This window comes from Rhinolophus ferrumequinum, chromosome 10 (assembly GCF_004115265.2).
Source record: "Rhinolophus ferrumequinum isolate MPI-CBG mRhiFer1 chromosome 10, mRhiFer1_v1.p, whole genome shotgun sequence".
NCBI classification, from domain to species: Eukaryota; Metazoa; Chordata; class Mammalia; order Chiroptera; family Rhinolophidae; genus Rhinolophus; species Rhinolophus ferrumequinum.
Genome location: NC_046293.1, coordinates 9,878,999 through 9,902,312, shown reverse-complemented (window position 1 = coordinate 9,902,312; position 23,314 = coordinate 9,878,999). Strand labels below are relative to the sequence as shown.

The 23,314-nt window shown below is 51.7% G+C and overlaps 1 protein-coding gene across 1 annotated transcript; it reads left to right on the top strand.

The window, feature by feature from the left end:
- Positions 1–5,078: 5,078 nt before the first annotated feature.
- Positions 5,079–22,449, top strand: NCF4 (neutrophil cytosolic factor 4). Its single transcript, XM_033116731.1, has 10 exons — positions 5,079–5,250; positions 9,722–9,806; positions 10,198–10,351; positions 12,600–12,670; positions 15,690–15,817; positions 16,947–17,004; positions 17,701–17,799; positions 19,834–19,964; positions 20,239–20,304; positions 21,556–22,449. Exons 1-10 carry the CDS (start codon positions 5,219–5,221, stop codon positions 21,749–21,751), a joined length of 1,020 nt encoding a protein of 339 aa, XP_032972622.1. The 5' UTR covers positions 5,079–5,218; the 3' UTR covers positions 21,752–22,449.
- Positions 22,450–23,314: the final 865 nt, after the last annotated feature.

Sequence of the window (23,314 nt, the reverse complement as noted above, 5' to 3'; positions counted from 1 at the left end):
CACAACTCAAGTGCCCTTAGAGTGGACGACAAATAAGGGGCGGGAATTAGAATTTAATGTGATAAGTTTTAAGACAGAGAGGAACCAGGTGTTCAGAGGGAGATAGACCAAGAAGGGCCCAAAGAAATTATCATCAATAATAATAACATTGACATCTATAATTTATTGACCGCCTTCTGTGTGCCACGCATTGTACTAAGCACTTGGCATTCATCATCTTACTTAACACACCTCCAGAAGGTGTGTATCACAAGAAAAACGACTTTCATTTGGAACCAGGCACACAGTAGGTGTTTGGCACATAGTAGGCGCTCAATATATTTTGAACAAATGAATAATGCAGTAATCCTATGAAGCAAATATTATCATTTCCATTTAGCAAACGAACAAAGAAACTGGTGGTCAGAGAGGATACACAGCTAGCACGTGCCAGAGCCAGAGGAACCTAATTCCAGACGAGCTCTGCTGGGTGCTGGGGTGTCACAGAGACGGGCAGGGCGCTCTGCCTTCAGGGAGCTTGCTGTCTAATTAGCCTCATCCACACCCTTCCTGTCTTCAAATACTTCTCCCCAGAGGCCTGCCAAGGGTGGCTATTTGTGGCTCAGGGAGGCAGTCCAGTGAAGTGCCCTTCATAAATTATGAAGGGAGACACATGTAGGTCAGGATTGGGGAATTCAGTGGGCGAGGGATCTTCTGGAATCTTGCTAGTCTAATCTGGGATTTTCCTTCTTTTCCCTAGGAGAGTCGCTGACTCAGGCAGCAGGCATTTGCTGAGCTTCCATAATGAGCTCCCGGGGGCGTCCCCTGTTCCTGCAGAAGACGCTCACCTGTTCCCGAATGTCACCAAGCGCCACTTCCCTGTCACCAAGCTCCACTTGCCGCAGCAGGGGCTCTTGGCCTGACCACTGGCTTCTTGGAGGTGGGTTTCCTCGTCTCTAAACTGAGGGCCGTGCTTCAGCATTTGGTGACTTAGATCCAGTCCTCATTCAGGCTCTAGGAACCCTTCAGGTATGGGCTAAGTGTCTTGAACTTCTTCCTGCAGAGGTGGTTGTGAATGGACGTTAGTGAACTTTCACAATGCAGCGATGCCCCTTTTCTGAATGGCCCCTGGTATTTGTTTTTGAGTTCTTGAGCCTATTTTTTTTCAGCCTTCCATCCTTTGTCATCGTCAGAATGTCACTTAACTGTCATTTGCTTCTGACTGCCTCTAGCAGTAGTCTTCTTCCTAAGTCACGGCTTAAAATCTCTGGGTTGATAGGTTTGGTGTTCTCTCAAATAACCTGGAAGGAAGGGAGGACCGGAGGTGCTTCTTCTATGAAAAAAAAAAATATATATATATACAAGCTTTCATGTCTGGACAGGGGCTATCCATTTGGACTGTTCAATGACTGTTTACTCACAAGCTGTGGAAACTGGAGGTTACGTTCTCCATATGCGAGAAGTCACTTCAGCCATTTCTTGTACCCACCGTGAAAACTCGATAAATACTTGCTTAATGGAATGAGCGAAGAGTTTGGCTCCTCTTCCAGGCTATTCCCCTGCCTCTGCTCCCCACTGCTCCCCTTCACCCCCACACCACAGTCGCAGGAGACCAATGGTGGGGGTGGGGGTCAAGATACCAGAGAGCAGCAGGATGGGAGCCCACTGCTGACAGAGTGTCTGGCCTCAAATTACACTGTATCAGAGCTCAGGCATAAAATTAGCAGCGCTGTTCTGTGTGTGAGGAGCTAGAGAAATACCCACATTCAGCAGAACCACAGCAGGGACAGAAGAAAGGGAGAGAGGGCGTTGGGAAGAGCTGGCCCTGGGCGCATCCCTGGAAACCCCACCCCCACACTGCGAAGAGGAGGAGGAAGAGGAGGAGGAGGAGGAGGAAGGGCAGCTGAGTTAGGGCCGTGGGAGGCTTCTTGGGGTTGAAGGGGCAGAGGATAGGAAGGCAAGACCTTGAGAAACCTGGGAAGTTGAACTATCCAAAATACACACACACACACACACACACACACACACTGAAGATTATAAAACAATAAGAAATTCTCAGGTATCTAGGCAGTTTTCATGCATTTTTCTCACTAATTTATACTATAACCCCATTCAGCAAGCCTGTTTTACAGATGAGTAAAGAAAGAACCAGAAAGGACGCGTGAACTTGCCCAAATTCACATGGTGGAAATGCTCAAGCTCACCATGCGCCCACTGAGATTCAAGCATCTAAATATATCCTCTCCTACTCACAGTGTCACAAGTATCCACGTTGCAGGCTCTTGTGTAAGACACAACAGAAACACACTCACACTTGCCTACGCAGTTCTTATGTTTATACACAACAATGTATTTTCGGCTGTAAACATATGACGATATACACAATCACGTGCCAGGGCTGGATCGTACTTATTTACAATTGTTTTCACTTCCTGTCTTCCTAACCAGCTCTCGGCCAGCGTCCTCCTGTCCCCAGCCATGGTAAGGTACTTACCTGCCACACCTGCCACACGTACGCCTATTCCTGCTCCCTGAATGGTTTCATCCTCCGACTGGAAGCCTCGAGACACCAGGGACTGGGTCGGAGCCATTGTTTGCATTATTTCTTGCTCTTCAGGTGTGAATTCTTCAGCGAGTTGAGTCAATAAACTGTCTTTCACAGCGTAGGGGTTCTTTAGATGATTTGTAATTTGGGGCTGTGAGCTCACAGGGCAGTTTTCTTGTTGCCCCTGCAGGTTCATGGACTCCAGACTACTTTGATGTAATGCCTCAGCTTGGGAGTTCTACACCGAGTGGGTAGCTTAGATCTGGGCCTCACCCCAGAGCATGTTTCAGGCTTAAGGCTCTGATCTGGTGTCCCTATTCCTTGAGTCACCCATGGCCTGGGAGCGTATCTCAATTCCTGCAGCGACCCATGCTGATAGCTGAGAAATTCTGTTCCTCTAATCAGTTCTGACACCCATTCACCGTGGGAGCTCCACTTGATTTCCTGCCAACAGCAGGACTGATAGCCAGATTAGCATTAAAATCTCAGCTCCAACAACCTATCTGCCCTTGGTTTTCCTATGGGGTATGGGACACCAGCCTCTCTCACTGGTATAGGTTCCTCTCTCGTAGAACCTGAAAATTCTTGCTTTTGAGCTGGGCTCTGTATGTTTAAAATACTTAAAAATATACTATCCAGCATTTTTTATGTGCCTGGAGGAGGATGGGAAATTTCAACTGGCATTCGCCTTGCCATCTTCATTTATCTCTGTATTCCAAATGCCTCGTTCAAAACATGGTTGTTGTTTGAGTATCTCTGTCCCTTTTTCTCCTTTCCGTCCTCTCCTCTGTCTTTCTCCAGCTCTGGCCCTGACTCCCGGAAGGTCCATAAGGCATCTTGGTTTCAGAAGAGCCCTTGGCCCTGGCCTGGATGGATGACGAGGGGGGCATCTTCCTGGCTCAGGGCTGCAGGGCTAGGCCTAGAGCATGTTCTCTTCTGGGGACTCTGCTTCACCCTGAACTCTATTTGGGGCAGAAGGTCCCTTGGGGCAGCTGGGAGAAGCAGAGACCAGGCTCAGAGGAAGGAATGCCAGTTGCTGGGCATTCTTGGAGCCAGACAGCCCTCGGGATCCTGAGGATGTCTCCTGTCCCCAGTCTTTTAGTCTGGGAAGTGACAAAGGGACTGCAGTGGGAGACCCTGCTCCAGGCTCCACCCAGCTGGCTCTGTCCTCACAGATACCTGTCCCAGTCTTGCGATTTCCTAAGATAGCATGGGTTTGGGGCAGAGGGAGTCAGAAGGGCCCATTCTATGATTCATGGACCCCAAGGCATGGCTGCATCCTCATCTATGTCCCTTCTCTGCTGTCTTTCTGCTTCGTGTCTGTAATGCACGAGTGGGTGCGAATGTGAGTGTATGAGTGTGTGAGTGTGACCAGCTGGGGTTACTGGCTGTGGCTGTAGACTTCTCAGAGAGCTCCCTTCAGAATCCAGTAGCCATACATGTCAGAGGAGCCACAGAATCACCAACAAGAAGCATTCCATTCACTCCCTGAATATGGATGGAGTACTGGCAATGTGCCAGGCACTGTGCTAGCTGGGAAGGCCGTCGTTAAACATATAAATACGCAGACAAAAACGAAATGACAGTAGTTCCAAATGCTCTGAAGTAAAAGCACAGGGATCTAGGAGAGAATATCATAGGGAGGGGCTTCATTCAGGGTGAGGGGTCAGGGCAGGCCTCACTAAAGAAGTGACTTCTCAGCCAAGCCCTAAAGGAGGCAGGAGAGAGCATCCCAACAGGGGAACAGCGTGCACGAAGGCCCTGAGGAGCAGACAGCTTGGAGCACTCCAGAAATGGCATGGAGGCCAGTGTGGGATGGAGAGAGCCTGGAAGAGGGGCCTGGGGACGCTAGTTTTTCCTTTAGAGCTTTGCAGGGAGGCAGGCAGACCTAGAAGTTTGGACTTTCTCCTAGGTGCAGGGTGAGCAGTTGAGTTTCAGCAGGGCCAAGTGTGGTTAGGTTTGTAATATGCAGCTAACTCTGGCTGGCAGCCCTGTAGAGAGGAAAGTATAATCTAGAGCTCCAGAGGAAGGGGAAGATGGAAGCAAAAACAAACCTTCACACTCTAATAGGAGGAGCCTGTGAGCAGTCACTCTGTTGGGGGAACCAGGGAGGCTTCTTGGAGGAGGTGCCATTTGAGCTGGGCTCCAGGGATAGCAGGCATGGTAGAGGCCAGCCCTCCAGGTCTAGGGAATCCCGTGGGCAAAGTCCCACTGAGGGTGTTCGGGTTGGGTTTGATGAGCTAGAGGACAAGGGGTGACTCCTCAAGGTCACAAGGCAGGCCCCTTGGTGGCTGAGCCAGCACTTGGGACACTGTCTTTGATGGAGTGGAGCTCTCTGATGCCCAGCTGAGGCCTGGCACCAAGAACTATCATCGAGGAAGTCCCCAAAGCCCCCAAATCAGTGGACTCTTGCAAACCCAGCGTCTGAGGGTAGGCACTTACTTCCCCAATTGCAGTGCAGCTGGGAGGTGGTTGGGAGGAAGTGCAGAGCACCAGCAAAATCTAGAGAACCTGGAGGAGGGGCCTCTTCTACAGTTGAGAGAAGCAGGGGTGGGGCCTCCCCATAGGCTGCTTTTGAGGCTCCTGGGACCACAGCCCAGACGCAGGGTGGCTGGAAGGAAGTGAGAGGAGAACTCAGCCTGGGCCAGTTGGGTGAGACCCTCCGTCATCCACTCCCCTGGACCACTGACGGCCATGGCCGTGGCCCAGCAACTGCGGGCTGAGAGGTGAGTGCACGGTGCAGCCCTCCTTGAGCCTCCTCGCTGTTCCCAGCAGGCCTTGGGGGATGGAGGTAGGCCCTCCTGCAGCCCCTTATCAATGTCAAAAGTTGAGAGGCTGGAATTGAGTCAGAGACTGAATACTCAGAAATGCAGACTCTTAGAACTGTTTTAAGGAAACTGCGTTGCGGTTCACCTCCCTCAGGCACAGATGAAGACACGAGGCTCAGAGAGTGGGAGTGACTTGCCCAGAGTCACACAGGAGTGGGTGGCAGAGTCTGGACAGGAACTCAGATGGTCTGGGTCCCAGGCTGGGTTCACTGCTCTGCATTGTGGTTAGTAATGGCCTTTCATCTTCTGTTCAACCATAATCACAGAACCTGGCTTGTTTTCCCTCTTTATTTAGGGTTTGGCTCAAATGTCACCTCCTCCGAGAAGCCTTCCATGACTGCCCCCTCAGTTCTCTATGACCTCCTTTTTTCTGTACAGTCCTTATATTACTGGCATAATATTCTAGACTCATTTATTTGTTTTCTTCATCACTGGCTTACCATTAGAAGAAAGTCTAATGAACGTACTGTATTTGTCTCTTTTGATCATGCTGTATCCCTAGGATGTAGCACAATGCTGGTACAGACTAAGTCCTCAGTAAATGCTGCTGACTGAATGAATGAGGGAGGATCTTTGAGCTGAAAAATGTCCTTAGATCCTTCTAGTCCAATCCTATCATTGTACAGGTGAGAAAACTGAGGCCCGAGGAAGGTAATGTACTTTCTTGGGGCAGAGGGAGTGAGTGGCAAGGCTGGGGCTTGGAGTAGTGCCTCACCAGGACCTAGCCTCATCTCTAGCAGCATTTTCTGAATGTTTCCTCGGTAGCTGGGCCTGTGCTCTAAGCTGTGGGGACCCTGAGAACACAAGGCTTGCTTCCTGCCTTCTGGAATTGGAACAGCAGGTGACATCAGAAAAAGCGTGTGCTAATCGTGTGTAGGTGACTCAGAGGATCATGGGAGATGGGTCAGACTGGTTTGGGCTGAAGTGGGCAACAAAGGGCCCACGGCGGAATTGGGCTAGAAATGGAACTTCTAGCCCAATCTGGGATTTCCAAAGTTTGGATGTAGGAAGGGAGGCTTGTCAGCGGCCATGTGGATTGAGAGGCTGCAGAAGCCGATGTTTACAGAGCGGATCAAGAACAGCCACAGAGGGTGGTGCCGGAGGCCTGTGTGGGGGTGGTCCCATCAGATTCCAGGACCTCATCCCTGCAAGTTCTCTGGGCCTGACTCGTGGACTCAAACATTCAGGAAACAGCTGCCGTTGGAGGCTTGTGGCACTTCCTGTTTCCCGGGGTACGTGGATCCGAGAGATGACGCCAGGAGCTGGCCAGCAGGACTCCATGCTGCCTCCCTCCCTCCCACTGCCTGTCCCTTATCAGCCCCCGTTGCCTCCCAAAGGAGGATGGCTGCCTCTTCCAGCCTTCGTGGGGCCGTGGATCCAGGCCCTGGGGTCACTGGCCTTCCCTGTGCCTCAGAGGCCTTATTTGAAAGTGGGCCTTACGCGTGTCCTGCTTGAGACCAAGGACCCAGTGGGAGGGCCACAGAGTCCCCACAGCAGGCCTTTCTAAGATCTAAGCTGCCTAAAGATGGAAAAGACTGTGTTTGGTTCCAACAAACATGTTTTGAGCACCTACTGTGGGCAGGAGCCACAAAACCTGAACCTGCTGCCCCCCAAGTGTCTTCCCCACCTTCGGTCTCTCTTGTCTGGGCTCTCAAGTGGACTTTTCATGAACAACATGAGTGTGTGTGAGCCTTGAGCAGTCGTGCCGAAGGGGCCCATGAGTTGACTTCAGTTCTGAGGGGTCCTGGCTGAGGTTTCTAGGGGAGCAGCTATTCTAGGGGGACATCCAGTCAGGGTTGCTGTACCCCTGCCCCCACCCCAGTGCAGCAGCTTCCTGGATTGGCTGCACAGGCAGCCAGGTCAGTCCCACGCTGCCCACCAGAGGACTTGCTAAAACACAGACACAGGGAGTAGCCCTTATTGAGCACCTACTGTGTGACCAGTGCTGTTCTGGGCACTAGGGATGCAGAGTGGGCAAGGTCCCTGCTCTCGTGGGGGTTCTCGGGCTGTGCTGGTTACACTGGGACTTCTTCACCCTCCCGGGATGTACATACTTCTTTGGTCCCCATTTTACAGAGGAGGCAGGAGTCAGAGCTCAGAGAAGAGTGTTCCCAAGGTCCCTTCTGGCAACAGCAGAGTGGGGTTTCAGATCTTCATCTTCCTCCTGTGCCCTCCCGACAACCCCTTCTTGCCACCCCCAGCCCAGGGCAAGGCACAAGGGCTGTCTTGCTGGCTCCGTCTCTCATTACCTTCTCCTTCTCTTTCTGTGCTCCAGACATACTCAGACACCCCACCACCACCCCACAGTTCCTAGAACCTGCCCCTCTTGCATGCCTAGGGCCTCTGGCACTGACTGTTTCCCTTGCCTGTCGTCCTGTGGCTGGCTCCGCATGGCTTCTCCCTGCTGACCCAGTGCTGCTGCTTCTGGGAAGCCCTCCCTGACCACCCTCGGTCTGAGCGAGCCTGGCCGTCATATAAGCACAACATCCCTGCTTTTCTCTCTGACGGACATAACCCCCATCTTAGCAGTGCCAAGCTCTCTTGCCTGTTGCATACTGATTCTCGGAGGGAGAATAGTAATGGCCAGACTCCTGCTGCAGCTCCAAACACCGTGTGCTTTCCTTCATAGCATCTATCACCATTGAAATTATGTAATTCTTTGTTTAGTGACCACTCAGCCATGAGACCCAGGCAGGTATAGACCAGGTCCTAATGTGCTCAGAACAAGTGTCTGAGCTACCGTGGGTGCTAACAACGGTTTGCTATTATTACGTCAGATGGGGGAAATGACGGCTAGGATTTATCTAAGTTCATGCTTCAAACTAGGAGCAGCCCACCCTCTCGACTTACGTGGGCAAGTTTGTTAACCTCTCTGTGCCTCAGTTTCCTTGTCTGTAACAAGGTGACCCTGTCTTAGAAGAGCATCTGGTGTACACTCAGGAAATAGTTAGCTGTAGCTATAATTACCCAACCTGCCCCGCGCCCTGTGCAAAGCCACTTCTACCCCTCTGGTTCCTTCCTGCCCCACCCCCGTCATATTACAGATGAAATACCTATGAAATGTGCAGCCTCAGGGGAGAAAGTGAATGAGGAAGCGTCCCAAGGCTGTCACCATAGAGGCATTCGTGGAAAGTGAGTGCGGACGTTGCCAGTGACCACTAAGTTGTGCTGGGAACGGTGGGGATTTCCTCTGCCCGCCCACAGCCCCCCTGAGTCACCCCCCGATGGCAGCCTCCTGCATCCCGAGGTAGCCTGAGGTCCCAAGCAGTCCGGGTCACGTGAGGACCAGCAGGGGCTGGGACTAGGAGTGTAGACCTGAAACGGCTTTCTCCTGAGGTCCTGGCCAGCTCCGAGGCCCCTGATGTGGCAACGCCGCCCCTCCCCCACCTCTCTCCCTGTTTCCCAACTGCTACAACCATAGAATCGTAATTGCTTCGTGTTTCCTCAACTGTTTGCAAATGGCTAGACTCGGTGACCTCTTCCGTTTTCTTGGCTGTGTGTCTTCCTCCATCTGCCCCTCTCAGCCCTCTCCTCTGCTCACTGCTCCTCTCTGGGTGTCTTACCCACAAGTCATAGACACATAGTTCTTACCTCTCCCTCTGCAGCCGAGATGCCCCCCGCCCCTTAGCTCCAGCGCCACCCACCAGCTCTTCCTGGACCTCCAGGTGAGCAAGAGGCCTCTCAAATTAGCGTGCCTGAAACCGCTTCCATCCTGGTCAGAATACGGGTGACATGCGGATGTCACTCTTGACACTGCCTTTTCTTTCACCTCCACGTCCAAACAGTCCCCAATCCCTGTTGGTCATGACTCAAGAATGACTGGCGAGTTGGTAGTGTGTCCACTGGAAATGCCTAAGGCTGCAGGGAACCGAGGACCTGACAGTGGCTTAAACAAACAGGGTGTTTTTCTTGTTTGTTTGTTCGTTTTCATATAACAACGAGTGCAGAGGTTCACAGCTGATTCCGCAGCTCAGTGACTTGAGGACGAGCGTTCCAGCCATTCCTTTGGTCTTCCTCATGTTTTTTCCTCAAGGATGCAATGTGGCAATTGCAGGTCCAGATGTCACATGTGCTTTCAAGACAGGCAGACGGGGGACGGGGCAGAGACCACGCTGGCCTTGTCCATCCCTCTGGATCAGGAATGCACTGGTCCTAGATGGATATTGCTAGACTATACCATGGCTGTTGCCGTCCGGTCCCATCTCCCGACGCCTGCACTCGGGAGGTCTGGCCTGGGTCCTGGCCTGGCTTGCAAAGGGGTGTGGAATGAGGAATGCCGAATGCACCTGGGTCCACTTTGCTCACACCCCGTGGGCCCACCGGACACGCCAGGGTGATGACCAGGCTCTTTTCCTCCGACTTCCCTCAGCGACTTTGAACAGCTTCCCGACGACGTCGCCATCTCAGCCAACATCGCCGACATCGAGGAGAAGAGGGGCTTCAGCAGCCACTTTGTAAGAGAGACCCCTGAACCTTCACCCTCTGACTCTGAAACTCTAACGATCTGACCTCTGAACCTTTACCCTCTGACCTCTGAACCTTCACCTCTCTCATCTCGTCACTTCTATCCCAGTGGTTCTCAGCAGGGTGATTTTGCCCTCCAGGGGACATCTGGCAGTTAATATCTCGAGGCATTTTTCATTATTACAACTTGGGGTGGGGCTGCTACTGGCATCTAGTGAGTGGAGCCCAGGGACGCTACCCAATACCCTACAGCAAAGGATTATCTGGGCCCAAATGTCATATCGAGGCTGAGCAACCCTGCTCTGACCTTAGGACCTCTGAACCTCCCCCTCTGTTGCCCCGGGCTTCTGAGGCCCTACCCCTGGCCTCTGTCTTCCCTAGGTTTTCGTCATCGAAGTGAAGACGAAAGGGGGATCCAAGTACCTCATCTATCGCCGCTACCGCCAGTTCTATGCCTTGCAGAGCAAGCTGGAGGAGCGGTACGGGCCAGAGAACAAGGCCAGCCCCTTCACCTGCATCCTTCCCACCCTCCCAGGTAGGCCGGCTGCTCTCAGTCCTGCTTCCCCCTGGGCCTCCTTCCCCTGGTGGGAGCTGCGTCCGTCGGCTAGCCTGCTATGCCGACGCTATTCGGTTATTCTATTTTTGCCCACGTTAAACTCATTCGTTGAGTCCATGGCCCCTTCCTGGCATCACAGGCTGCCACCTCTAGCTCTCTGGCCTCACAGCCTTTGACCTGCTGTGCTCCAATGACCTTCACGGCTCTAGCCATCCACCAGTGACAGAGGCCATGGTTTGGAGCATGTGAGCACCGAACTCTACCCGCCAAGTCAGGCGTTCTGTGTCTCCCTAGCCGAACACACAGACTCATTTTCCAGCACTCCTTCCGGCCCTTCCATAAGACCTGCCCTCTCCCCTTGCAGTCCCAGCTTCTGCCAATCCCTGCGACTCCCCCTCTTTCTCTGCTCTGCTGAGATGCTGTGGGCGTCACCCCTCTGCTTTTGGACAGACCCTTCACCCCTTGCCTCCTGGCCTTCCTCCCCGACTCGGTCCTCACTTGCACCTTGGACGGGCCCAAGGCTCCGACTTATTCGCGCCTGCCCTCCTGAGCCCTGCAGCAGAAATCCCCACCTGTGTGGTCTCCGAGTGCCCTCCATGCCCTGCAGGCAACATAGGAGCACCCTTCCCCCAGACAACAGCGACAGTTCCTGCCCTGTCCTTCTTAGAGATCAAACCCCACCTCCGCTGGCTCTTACTTTGTCTCAGCAAATGCCCTGGTTCCTTCGCTTCCTGCCCCACAAGGAACTGAAGCTGAAAAGGGAGCTCCTGGCTTCTCTTTTCCTCCTTTGAAGCTGGTTCTGCTTACATCTGCCCCTTCCCCTTCTCTGGGCTGCAGGGGAAGTGGGGGTCTCTCCTGCTCTCAGCTGACTTCTCCTCTCTTTTGGTGCTTTCCACTGGCAGCCAGTCCAATGTGTTTCCTATGCTCACCTCCTCCATTATGTCTTGACTCTGACAAGATTCTACCCAGTCTCAGCTCTCTTCTGTCTTTAAACAAACATGTGCCATCAGTAAGCACTCTTGCAACAAGCCTCCTTGAGCCCCAAGAACCCTCAAAAACCTCCTTTTCTTCCTTTTACAATAAATCTTCACTTACCGTCTCACCTTCTCACTCCCACCAGCTGCTCAGCCCACAGGCTTGGTTTCAGCTCTCACTGCTCCCCTGAATTCCCCTTGGGATGGCGGCCTGTGACCTGTGAACTCTGACTTCCATGGCCACATCTCCGGCCTCGTCTTCATTGTCCTGCTTCCTCCTCCAGGAAACTCTCTCCAACCTTCCATGGAGCCAGCATCTCCCAGTTTCCTTCCTACCTCACCGGTTGCTCCTCCAGTGTCTCCTTATAGAAGCGGCCTCTGCTGCTTCTTGGAAGGTGGCACTCTCTGTACCTTTGCCTTCTCACTCCCAAAACCCCTACCCTCACCCCCAGGCAATCTGAGCCCTTGCCAGTGACTTTAATTGTCCTGTTCTGGCTACTAACTCTCAACTGTCATCTCTACCGCAGACCTCAGACAATACCCTCCTGCCACTTGCCAGACACCAGCCCTGCCTGCCTCAAGGGCAGTACAGCCAGTCAGGGCTCACATTCTGTCAGGGTGGGTGGTTCCACTGGCGCTCCTGCTTATGGGTCCTGGAGAGGCCATTTGTCTCTGCTCAGCCATTGTCTGTTTCTGTCCCCCCAAACACTTGGGCCTTGCTTGAGCAATAATTCATTCATCCACTCAACAAATATTTATTGATGTGGGCAACATTCTAGACCCACGGTTCTTCACGTTAGCAGCGTATGGAAGTCACTTGAGACTTAAAGAACCCCAATGCCTAAGTCCCACACCTAGAAATTCTGATTTTATTGCTCTGGAGTGAGCACCACACAATATTTTTAATCCGCCTCGGGTGACTTGAATGTCCAGCCAGGATAAGGACCTAGGTGATGGGGACATAGCTGTGAGCGAAGCAGAGATCCGGTTCTCTTAGAGCTAAGAATCGTGTGAGTGTGTGTGTGTGTGTGTGTGTGTGTGGTGAGGGGTGGATAAGCAACACATAAACAATTAAAACGAGAAAAATATCAGCTCTCAATAGTGCAACTCACAGAATGCCAGTTGGATGGGATGGTCCACAGTGGCCACTTCAGTGCCATGGAAAGGTGAGGGGGAAGAGCCCCGACCAGAGGGGAAGACCCCAGACCATGTTCTTGGCTGGGCCCCCAGAACAGTTCTTTGCCTCTCCTCAGCCAAAGTCTACATGGGTGTGAAACAGGAGATCGCTGAGATGCGGATACCTGCCCTCAATGCCTACATGAAGGTAACGGCAGGGCCATGCCACCCTGGCACCTGGGAGGTCACAGGGTATTGGGAGGTGTGGATAGCCTAGGTACCATCTCTGGGCATGGCTTTGGGAACTGGGGCTGGTTCTCCCACTCCAATAGCCTGCAAATGCAGTCCTTGAAGGCCTGGCCTAGGGAGAGAAACAGGATGTGTCTCAGGGTTCCGGCGGTTGTGGAAGAGGTGGTGCAGGAGCTGTGAAGATACAAGGAGCCAAGCTTTGAATGGACAAATCTAATATCTGTGCTGGGCGTTCTGATACAGAGGTGAATGGGATCTGGTGCCTGCCCCCGAGGTACCCACTGCCCAGTGGAATACGGTCAGCTGGGTCATGAAGTCACAAAGAGGCTTGGCCTATAGAACGGGGCCGTGATGGACAGGGCGCCAGCTCTCTCACATAGCCCCTTTGTGCGAACTAGAGAAAGGGCCCCTTGCCAGGGCACAGGCTGGATGTCAGTTGCATTCATGAGCCATGGCTGGGTGCCCTTGTATATTCCCCAACCTATAAATTGTCTGCATCCCTAGGAGATGGGAGCATAGAGTTAGGAGCATCTTAAAGACAGAGACCAGGCTGGCCAGGACAGGCCTCCCACCAAACAGAGCTATGCAAGAAAGGGACACTGTTCCTCATGAGGTAGTGAGCACCCCATCACTAGAGGCATGCAAACCATGGCTTGATGGCAACTTCAGGAAACTGGAGGAGGAAGACCTCCTCTTAGCGCAGAGGCATCCTCACAGCCATGAGGTCTCCCCTTCCTCTTCTACTTTCACTGCTAAAGAACACTGAGCTAGGAGTCTCTTTCATTTTTGCTCTGATGTTAACTGTTTGGGTGACTTGGGGCGAGTTTTCCATGCGCTCTGTTTCTTGGTTCTCTTATGAAATGGGGCAGTGCCTCCAGCTCTCTGGTCTCACAGGAGTGACGCTGGGATCGATTGAGAAAAGGACAGGAAAGTGCTTTGTAAACTGTGAACCTGCTTCCTGAATTTGAGATCGTGATTCCTAGTGGAGATGGCCAGCCTGCCCTCTTTGGTGGCTGAGGGGATCCTGGGCTCTGAGCCAAAAGAGAGAGGAAGGGAAGCCCTGTGAGCTGCAGCACTGGAGGTGTCTCTCCTCAAGGGGGTGCTGTGATAGCTGCTCCTTCGGGGTGGCTGGAAGTTCCACCCTTCTCTCCAAGGTCTGGAGAGGAGAGTGCTCTGGTGGGAGGGAGAACAGGCTGCAGAGCTGGGATTCTTCATCCTACACTTGGTCTTAGTAACCGGCAGCCTAGAGGATCCCATTTCTGCCTATCTGTATCCGATTTGATTCCTTGAAGCCCAGAGGTCAACCAGTGCAGGAATCTCTGCTATGGCAACCCCAATCTGTGCTTGCACACCTACAGAGATGGGGAGCTCTCTACCACTCTCCCCTGCCCCAGTCTGCTTGTCCCACTGTTGGATAGCTGTTAGAAAAGCTTGAGTCCGTATAATTTCCACCCACTGGACTTACCTCTGTCCTCATGAAGAGTATGGGTCATGTGGTAACAATGGCCTGGATCTACTCGGTATGCATGTGGTGGATAAATGAATAGGTTTATTTCATTCCCTCAATAACTTACGAGTTAGATACTATTATCCCAATTGAAAATGAGGAAAGGAGGCACAGAGAAGTACAGTGTCAGTGTCACAGAGCAGTTAGGTAGGAAGAACGGGATTCGAACTCACATCTCTGAGACTCTAGGGTTGTGCTCTTCCCCACTGTGCTATGTAGTAATGAAAATAACGGCCACCATGGTAATACCTAACTTTGATGGGCCGCTTGCTAGGTGCCCGGTGCTCTTCTAAGTGTTGTGCATATACTCACTTATTCAATCCTTACACAGTCCCACGAGGGAGATGCTATTACCGTCCCCATATTACTAATGAACATCCAGAGGCACGCTGGTCCAAGGTCGCCCAGCTGGTGGATAGTGGAGCTGGGACTCGATACCGGGCATAGCCTGGCTCAGTGTCTGTGCCCTTAGACCCAACTCTGGGCTGCCTGCCAGTCTGCCCTATGGCAGCCGTGTCTTTCTTAGGCTTTGCGTTCCTAGTGCCTCTGGGATGGAGTCCCCAGCCCCTCCCATCCTGCTGCCTCTGTGGGATTCTCCAGGGGGTCTGGGTTCTGGGTGCCTGTAGGACTACAGCACCCGGAGCCAACCACGGGGTTCCTGGTGGCCTGTGCAGGATGTGGTTGAGGAGTGGGGACCTGTCCCGTGTGTGGCTTGGGGGTGACCTTGCCAGGTTCTGGGTCCTCACAGCCTCAGGGTCTTTGCATCGTGGTGATATAACCAGCCTCAGATCGAGTGAGAGTCCCGACCCCACCACTTCCTAGCTCTGCCAACTGGACCAGGCACTTTCCCTTTCCGAGCTTCAGTTTCCCTGTGATACGAGATAAAGTATCAGGAAGTGTTTGTTAGGTCATAATATCACCAACTGTTGTTAATTTGGATTATTTGGGGAATCCGCCTTTCCCCCTCCACCCCCACCCACCCCCGCCGACAGTTGTCCCATTTTGAGCTAAGGAATGGGCCATGATGGCAGATGGCTCTGGATGCCCCAGCTTTGTCACTTGCTAGGCTGTGTGGCCTTGGGCAGGTCTCCTCACGTCTCTGACTCTTTCAGGTTACAATGAATGGAGGGAGGGCACACGGTGTGGCATTCAGTGCACTGCCTGGACAGTCACCATTATGTCACATTACCTGGCATTGCCTTTATTGTTGTGTCTGGAGGCCTTTTGGTCTTTTCCAAATGACCTCTTGTCACGTCAGCCCCCTCCTCACCTTGAACCCAGGAACAAAGCTTGTGAAATGTTACCTCAGCCTGAAAATGTTAAAATAGATCCTGTTTCTGTTACCGGGCAGAGAACCAACTGGTAGAGAGAAGGGTCCAGTGTGGGGGCGGAGGATGGAGCCGCTGGGCTGGGATGTCCAGACCTTTCTGCTGACCACCTCACCCTGTCCTTCCCTCTCGCCCAAACTCAGAGCCTGCTCAGCCTGCCCATATGGGTGCTGATGGACGAGGATGTCCGGATCTTCTTCTACCAGTCGCCCTACGACTCAGAGCAGGTGCCCCAGGCGCTGCGCCGGCTCCGCCCACGCACCCGGAAAGTGTAAGCCACCGGTCCCTGCCCTCGGAGGGTCCGGGCCCCAGGCCTCTTCACCCTAACCAGGCACTCTGTCCCCGTCTTCCCTGGAGGAAGGGAAGGAACGGAGATCAGTTCTATTCCTGAGCACTCTAGGATGTTCGGCTTATTAGAGGAGCTTGGAAAATTAAGCACAGGGCTGGAGGGACAGAAAGTGTGCGCGTTTTGATGTGTGTGACAGTAAGGACAGGGGCTGGGCCATTGATGGGAAAGGTTTGGTGCCACAGCCACCACTGGGGATGGCCCGAGGACCCTGGGTGCTGGACAGAGTGGGGAGCCAGGAGAGGAAGGAGGAGCTGCGCCATCTGCAAACACTCTGAGCATTTGCGGGCTGTGGGGAGCCTTGTCTCTGGTTGCATTTAGTTCCCTGGGGCCAACTTTGGCCCCACGCTGACCTCCAGGGAGGCTGCCGCTTGCTTCCTTATTCCAAAGAGCCCACCACTCCCTTCCAGCCCCCTCCTAAGCAGGAAATGATCGTTGAAAATCCAAGCCACTGAAATAGTGCTGGGTTTCCAAAGGCAAGGGTGCTGCTTCTGTTCCAGGACAGTGCTCCCGAGTCCTGAGCCCCCACCCCAGCTCCTCCCTCCTTCCTGCAGCCGGTATCTCTGAGTGTCCTCCCGCTGGGTGGCCATTGCCCCTGTACACCCGTGCAGGCAAAGGCTGAATTCCAGCTACGCCACACAGCAGCCCTGGGCCCTGGAGCAGGGCATATCCCTTCTCCAAACCTGCATCCTCGGCTGAAACGTTAGAATAATAACATGACTTCAGAGGTTGGGTGTGGGGAGTAGAAGAAAACAAATGTGAAATGTTTGGCAAGTTACGGCACTAAACGGATGTGTCCTCCTTACCTCCTTTCTCATCCCCTGCTTCCTGGTGTACAAAGGGGGTACAGTCTCCCCTTCAGGGGCAGGCAGAACTGGGGGAGAGGGGGGAGTGTGATGGCCCATAGGAGCAACTGTAGCTGCATTTTTAACATCTGCTCCTCCCAATCCCCATAACTTTCCTGCCTCTGGTGAGGGTCTCCTCTGGTACAGGAGCAGGGAGCCTCTACCGGAGAGAACCCCAAGGGCTGACAGCCCCTCTTCTCTCTCCATAGCAAGAGCGAGTCCCCACGAGATGCTGGCTTAGACCGCATGGCAGCTCCACGAGCAGAGGTACCCCGCGGGCCAGGCCCCCACACCCCACCTCTCGGCAGCAACCTTGCTCCACCCTCAGCCTCTGAGCCTCTCCTGCTGGGTGTCCACTTGTGCCTAGGATGGGGTTGGGTGCTGCGGGGAGGCAGGGCCACAGCCTCAGCCTTGGACACTGTGGACCCCAGCCCAGCTGAGAGGAGGGAACGTGACACACACACAGAGGCAGAAGAATATTGTGCCTTCATCATTCACTCACCAAGCTTTTCTGGGACCGTCGGGGCCAGCCCCGCTGGGGGACTGAAGCCTCAGTGATGACTCACACAGACCCTGTCTTCAAGGAACTCACAACTCCCTGGGGACACACACATCAAAACGTGCATTTCAGAACCAGTGTGGTCAGTGCCTGGGGGCTTATGGGAGTGCTGGAGCCCACACTGAGGCGTGGGGGGCTGGGGAAGGTGCTGGATCCAGGGAGACTGGCTCCTGTCTCCATGCTCATCACACCAGGTCTGAAAGGAGCACCCACTCTGGGGTCAGGAAGACCTGGGTTCTAATCCTAGCTCCTCCACTAACTAGGGGAGTGGTTTCAGACAAGTCCCTCATCCTCCCTGAACCCCAGTCTCTTCACCTGTTAAATGGGACACCTAAGTATGTCAGCACGTAGTAGGAACTCGGCGAATGCTTCCTCCCTGCTCCTCACTCCTGTCGTCTCCCCAGGCGCTGTTTGACTTCACTGGGAACAGCAAACTGGAGCTGAACTTCAAAGCTGGAGATGTGATCTTCCTTCTCAGTCGGATAAACAAGGACTGGCTGGAGGTGAGGGTGGAGGCAAGGGTGGAGATGAAGATGGAGATGAGGGTGGATGTTGAGTGGAGGTTGGGTGGAGGTGAAGGTGGAGGTGAGAGTGGAATGAAAACTGAGGTGACAATGAAGATGAGATTTGATGCTTTGTGTCCGGTGGGGGCATCAGAGAATGAGGGGGGTCCGGGAAGGTCCCAGGGAGAAGACGCAGTCTGAGGATCATTCTGGAGACCTGGGCAGGTGAGTAGGAGGAGCCTGAGCGCACACAGCCACTGGGGAGACAGGTGTGTGGCTGGACAGAAGATTCTGGAGCCCACACTTGCCTTTAGTTCTGACCCCAAGAAACAGTTCCTTCAAGCAAGTCAGTTAACTGAGTTTAATTTCTTGGACTATCACAGGGTTTTTCAGCCTCGGCACTACTGACATTCGGGACCAGACAGTTCTTTGTTGTGAGGCTGTCCTGTGCATTGTAGGGTCTTTAGCTGCATCCTTGGTTTCTACCAACAAGTAGATGCCAGTCGCACCCTTCTAGATGCAACAATCAAATCTTCAGACATTTGGCCCTGGGGGCAAATCATCCCCCGTTGAAATCTGTACCCTGGGATAACATTACTGACCTTGCAGGCAGCATGAAAAGATAACTGTGAAAGGCTTGAGCTCTAGTGTCAGCCTGTCTGGTGTCACGTCCTAGCTCTGTTTTAAACTATCTTTGTGACCTTGGGAAACTTGCTCAACCATGTGGTTTCCTTTTCTGTAAATTGAGGCAACGCTGGCAATTTCTTCATAGGGTTCCTGAAAGGGTTAAAGGAGGTGTAGCTGTTCAGGGCTTGGCCCATAGAAAGCCTGGGTGCATGCGTGGTGTGTGGCCAGTGCCAGGGCTGTTGAGAGAGTTAAATGAGACTCTGGAGCCAGAGCCTGTCTTGGTCATTGCTTTGTCCCCACCTGCAGCCAGCGTGGCCTATGCAAGGGCTCGCGATGACTCGTTGAGTGGAGATGGGAGGTCACAGAGTGGGAGGGCCTGGCCTCACGCCTGCCTTTTGGGTTCGGTCCTATTGCTCTTAATCAAGATTCCCTTCTCTCGGAGCTCCTGGGAGGCAGTGTCTGAAGGAGGTTGTAGGACAGGTCCCAGGGGGGCCATTGAGGGTGGGGGAGGGTTCCTGGTGTCCAGAGCTGGAGAGGAGCCAGGCCCACCAGTCCTGCTGACTTGGCAGTTTTGATTTCACCCCAGTCCTGGAGCTCTGTCTTAGGTACTCATCAGCTCTGACAGCTGCGTGAGGGGTATCGCTGGGTCATTCTCCAGAAATAGGAAATATTTGTTGCCTTCCTGTTTTCTGGAAAGTTCTTTGTGATAGTGTCCTGGCCAACTTCTGGCCTCAGGTTGAGGGGAGGGTCAGGGGAGTACAACGTTGAGCCTCACTTTATATGTCTGTAAAATGGGACAGAAATGATAATGTCTTCCATAGGGTTGGGAAGACTGAGAATGTAGGTGCAAAGCACAGGCCGTGGCTGGGTCTTGGCCTGAAGTTTAGGACAGAGGCCTGGGCTGCAGAGAGAGATTTCTGGCTGTTTGGACTAAAGCAGGTGCTCAGTGTTATCTGTGGAATGAAGGAATGAGTGGGAACCGCCCTTCCCTCCCCCTCCCCAGTTCTATTTTCCTTTTTAGCACCTACTGCCATCTCACTCACCATGAGGTTCACCTATTTACCTGCACATTGTCACTCTCCATTATAGTGGAAGTTCCACGAGGGAGCGTGAGAACTTTCATCTATTCTGAGTGCCCAGGGCCGGCCACATAGCTGGTGCTCAAGAAGTCTTTGAATGACTCCATGATGGAGTGAATGAATGAAAGATCATAGCAGACCAGATAAATTCAGATCTTCCCCTATTCTAAAACAGAAATCTTTTGGGGATGAACAACTTGGTGACTTTGGTCACTTTTTCTCCTCCCTCTACGTGAGGGGACCCAGACCTCGTCTGCCTTTCCCCATCATCATATGGGGACTGGAGGCCCTGAGACGCAGACAGAGCGGCCCCCTTTTTCCTCCTCAGGGCACTGTTCGGGGAGCCACCGGCATCTTCCCACTGTCCTTCGTGAAGATCCTCAAGGACTTCCCCGAAGAGGACGACCCCACCAACTGGCTGCGCTGCTATTACTACGAGGACACCATCAGCACCATCAAGTTTGTGTCCTGATGGAGGGACCGTTCGCCCACCTTGCCCAGCCCCCTCCCCCCTCCATACCACACTCTGGGTTCTGAGACCTAAATCGGATCTCATGTGCCCCGCCCCATACACACACACTTAAAAATCTGCGGTGGCCCCCACTGTCCTCCAGATAAGCCTCCAGATAAGTGCCATAACAAGAGGCCAAGGTCCATTGTGGCTGAGCCAGCCTCATCCCCATGTCCCCCTTCTGGCCTGATGCCTCCTCACCAATGCCTGTTGTCCCCTTAGGGACATCGCGGTGGAGGAAGACCTCAGTAGCACTCCACTGTTCAAGGACCTGCTGGAGCTCATGAGGTGAGGGGTTGGGCTGGGAGGGCAGGAGGTGAGTGGGTCACATACCCTGGAGAAGAGATCCGGTGGAGAAATATAATGCAGGAAGGTATATAATGCATGAAATATCTGCGTCTAGTTTGCCTTCTTGTTTTACCCACAGCCCAGCCCTACAGGGTGACTATTAGCTCCCTATGTTGGGTGGCGGGAGAGGAGGGCTGCAGAGAGGTGAAGGGACTTGGATGAGGTCACAGTTTGTGAGTGTGGATTTGTAGCTGGAGCTAACATCTCTCGTTGGGTAAAAACGAACATGGATTCCCCACCATCAGGGATTTACCACCTCTCAAGATCCAGTTTAGTTATAGACAATTATTTTACAGGATGGAAATAGCATTGTTACCTTCCTGACTATAAAAGTAATACCTATTTATTATGAAAAAAAAAACAAGAATGTCAGAAATCCCAGAAAGGTATAAAGAACTGAAATCACCTCATGACTTTACTCCTCTCATTATCTGATGTACCTTCAGATTTCCTCAGTGCACACCCCCACCCCACCCCCACGTGACTATTACTTTAATTGGGCCACAGGGAGTCATTCTGGGCATGCACCAAAATTAATGTGGTCGTCCCATTTTGTTGGTTATTTAAGTTAACCTTCCATTTTCACTACTATAAGTAATGCTGTGATTTACGTGTTTGGTAACTTGCCTGATTATTTCTTTAGGATGATTTTCTAGAAGTGGAATTTGGGGATCAAAGTGTTTGCAAGTCTATTAGGCTTCTGAGCCATTTTGTCAGATTAGTCATGGAAAGATTGGATCACATTTTGTTGTTGTTGTTGGTTTTTTTTTTTTTTTTTTTGGCCAGCCAGATAGAAGAGTGTCCACCTACTTACACCTCACATTGGACAGTCCCAATCCTTAGAGAATTCTCAGTAGCTGCTCACAGGTCTTTCAGGGGCTTTATTCTGCTCCAGCCCGTGCACTCCTCTTCCCAGGACAGTTCTTACGTGTTCATTACATTTATACACAAGACTTTTTAGGCTGTGCCACTAATTTAGTATGAAAATCCCCCTGCTGCCCGCCGTAGGTCTCCGTTTCTCCACCTGCACAGTGGTAGGTTGGATCAGTCAGGTGATACGGCCTGTGTCAAGCTCTGACCTCCTCTGATTTTTAGGTCCAGACCCTAAAACTCTCTCTGCCCCACTCCCTCCCCCCATGCGTAGGCTTAAGGCTTCTGGAATTTTCATTCACCCTGAACTTTCCCACTTAGGCGGGAGTTCCAGAGGGAGGACATTGCCCTAAATTTCCGGGATGCTGATGGTGACCTGGTTCGGCTGCTCTCGGATGAAGACGTGCGGCTCATGGTGAGACAGGCCCAAGCTCTCCCCTCCCAGAAGCGCCTCTTCCCCTGGAAGCTGCACGTCACCCAGAAGGACGACTACAAGCTCTACAACACAGTCCCCTGAGCCACTGATGTTCCTGGGGCAGTGAAGGGACACCTGAAAAACATCCATTAAGAAAAATCAAACAGACCTTGCAACGTCTGTTTATAAAACATCCAATTGTTTGGCTTCTAACATGTAACCTGACCAGATATACCGAGGGGCTCGGCTGCCACAAAACGAATAGACCCCAGATAGGACACACTCTTCAAAGAATCATAAGACTCACAAAAGTGGTGGGGTTCTCCAGTGACCCTCCCACACCCCACACCATGATCAGAGCTGGGGCCGGAATCCATTTGGCCCCATTTTGGGGTTGTTCTGGAACGCAAAGGCAAACGTTGCTGTCAAAATGCTGAGCCCTGGGGAGGCCATGACGTGGGGGTTCTGGACCAGAGGCTCCAATGTTTAGTCAAAACCCTGAGGGTGAGGGGTGAGGTGGCTCTGGGAAAGTGGCATTCCTGGGTCCAAGCAGAAAAGTGTCCCTTTTAGAGTAGCATGTCCCCAGTTTTGGATGATGTGAGTCACTCAGATTAAGATGAAGCAAAGGGCTCATTGTCAAAAAGACCAAATCTCTGTGAGTGAGAATAGGCAGTGACAGCAAACAATAGCTTTAGAGCCCCAGGGATTGTTGATCTTTGAATTACATGACTGAAATGTTTAAAGAAATAAAGAATGAAATCATAACAATGAATGAGCTATAGGTAGGTTTGCAAAAGAATGATAGAATATATATATATATATATATATATATGTATATATGTATATATATATATATATAATATTTACATATACATATGTATAGGTGTGTGTGTGTGTGTGTGTGTAAATCTGTTGAAACAGAAAACTCGGTGGATAAGTTAGATAGTATATTACACAAAGGTGAAGAGAAAACTAGTGATTTGGAAGGTAAAACCAAAGAAATACCCAAAATATAGCACAGACAAGTAGTTGGAGAATATGAAAATGAAGTTAAGAGATATGAACAATAGAATGAGAGTTCTTTTAAAATAAAAATCTCAGAAAAAGAAAATATAGAGAACTGAAAAGAAGCAACATTAAAATAGATGGCAAAGACAAAAAACATTCCTCTTGCAATTGCAGCAAAAATAATAAAATACCTAGGAATAAACTTAATCAAGGATGTGAAGGACCTATGTGCTGAAAACTATAAGACATTTTTGAAAGAAATTGAAGAAGACACAAAGAAATGGAAAGATATTCCGTGCTCATGGATTGGAAGAATCAACATAGTTAAAATGGCCACATTACCCAAAGCATTATACAGATTTAATGCAATCCCCATCAAAATCCCAATGGCATTTTTTAAAGAAATAGAACAAAAAATCATCAGATTTGTTTGGAACCACAAAAGACCCTGAATAGCCAAAGCAATCTTAAGAAAAAAGAACAATATTGGAGGTATCACACTCCCTGACTTTAGCTTGTACTACAGGGCTACAATAATCGAAACAGCATGGTATTGGCAGAAAAACAGACACATAGACCAATGGAAGAGAATTGAGAACCCAGAAATAAAACCACATAAATATGGACAGATAATTTTTGACAAAGAAGCTAAAAACA

Excerpts from the sequence above, each read along its gene's own strand:
- NCF4 (XM_033116731.1), top strand. The coding sequence starts at position 5,219 with ATGGCCGTGGCCCAGCAACTGCGGGCTGAGAG. Across the intron at positions 17,005-17,700 it reads TGGCAGCTCCACGAGCAGAG|GCGCTGTTTGACTTCACTGG; the intron begins GTACCCCGCGGG and ends TCGTCTCCCCAG. Across the intron at positions 17,800-19,833 it reads TAAACAAGGACTGGCTGGAG|GGCACTGTTCGGGGAGCCAC; the intron begins GTGAGGGTGGAG and ends TTTCCTCCTCAG.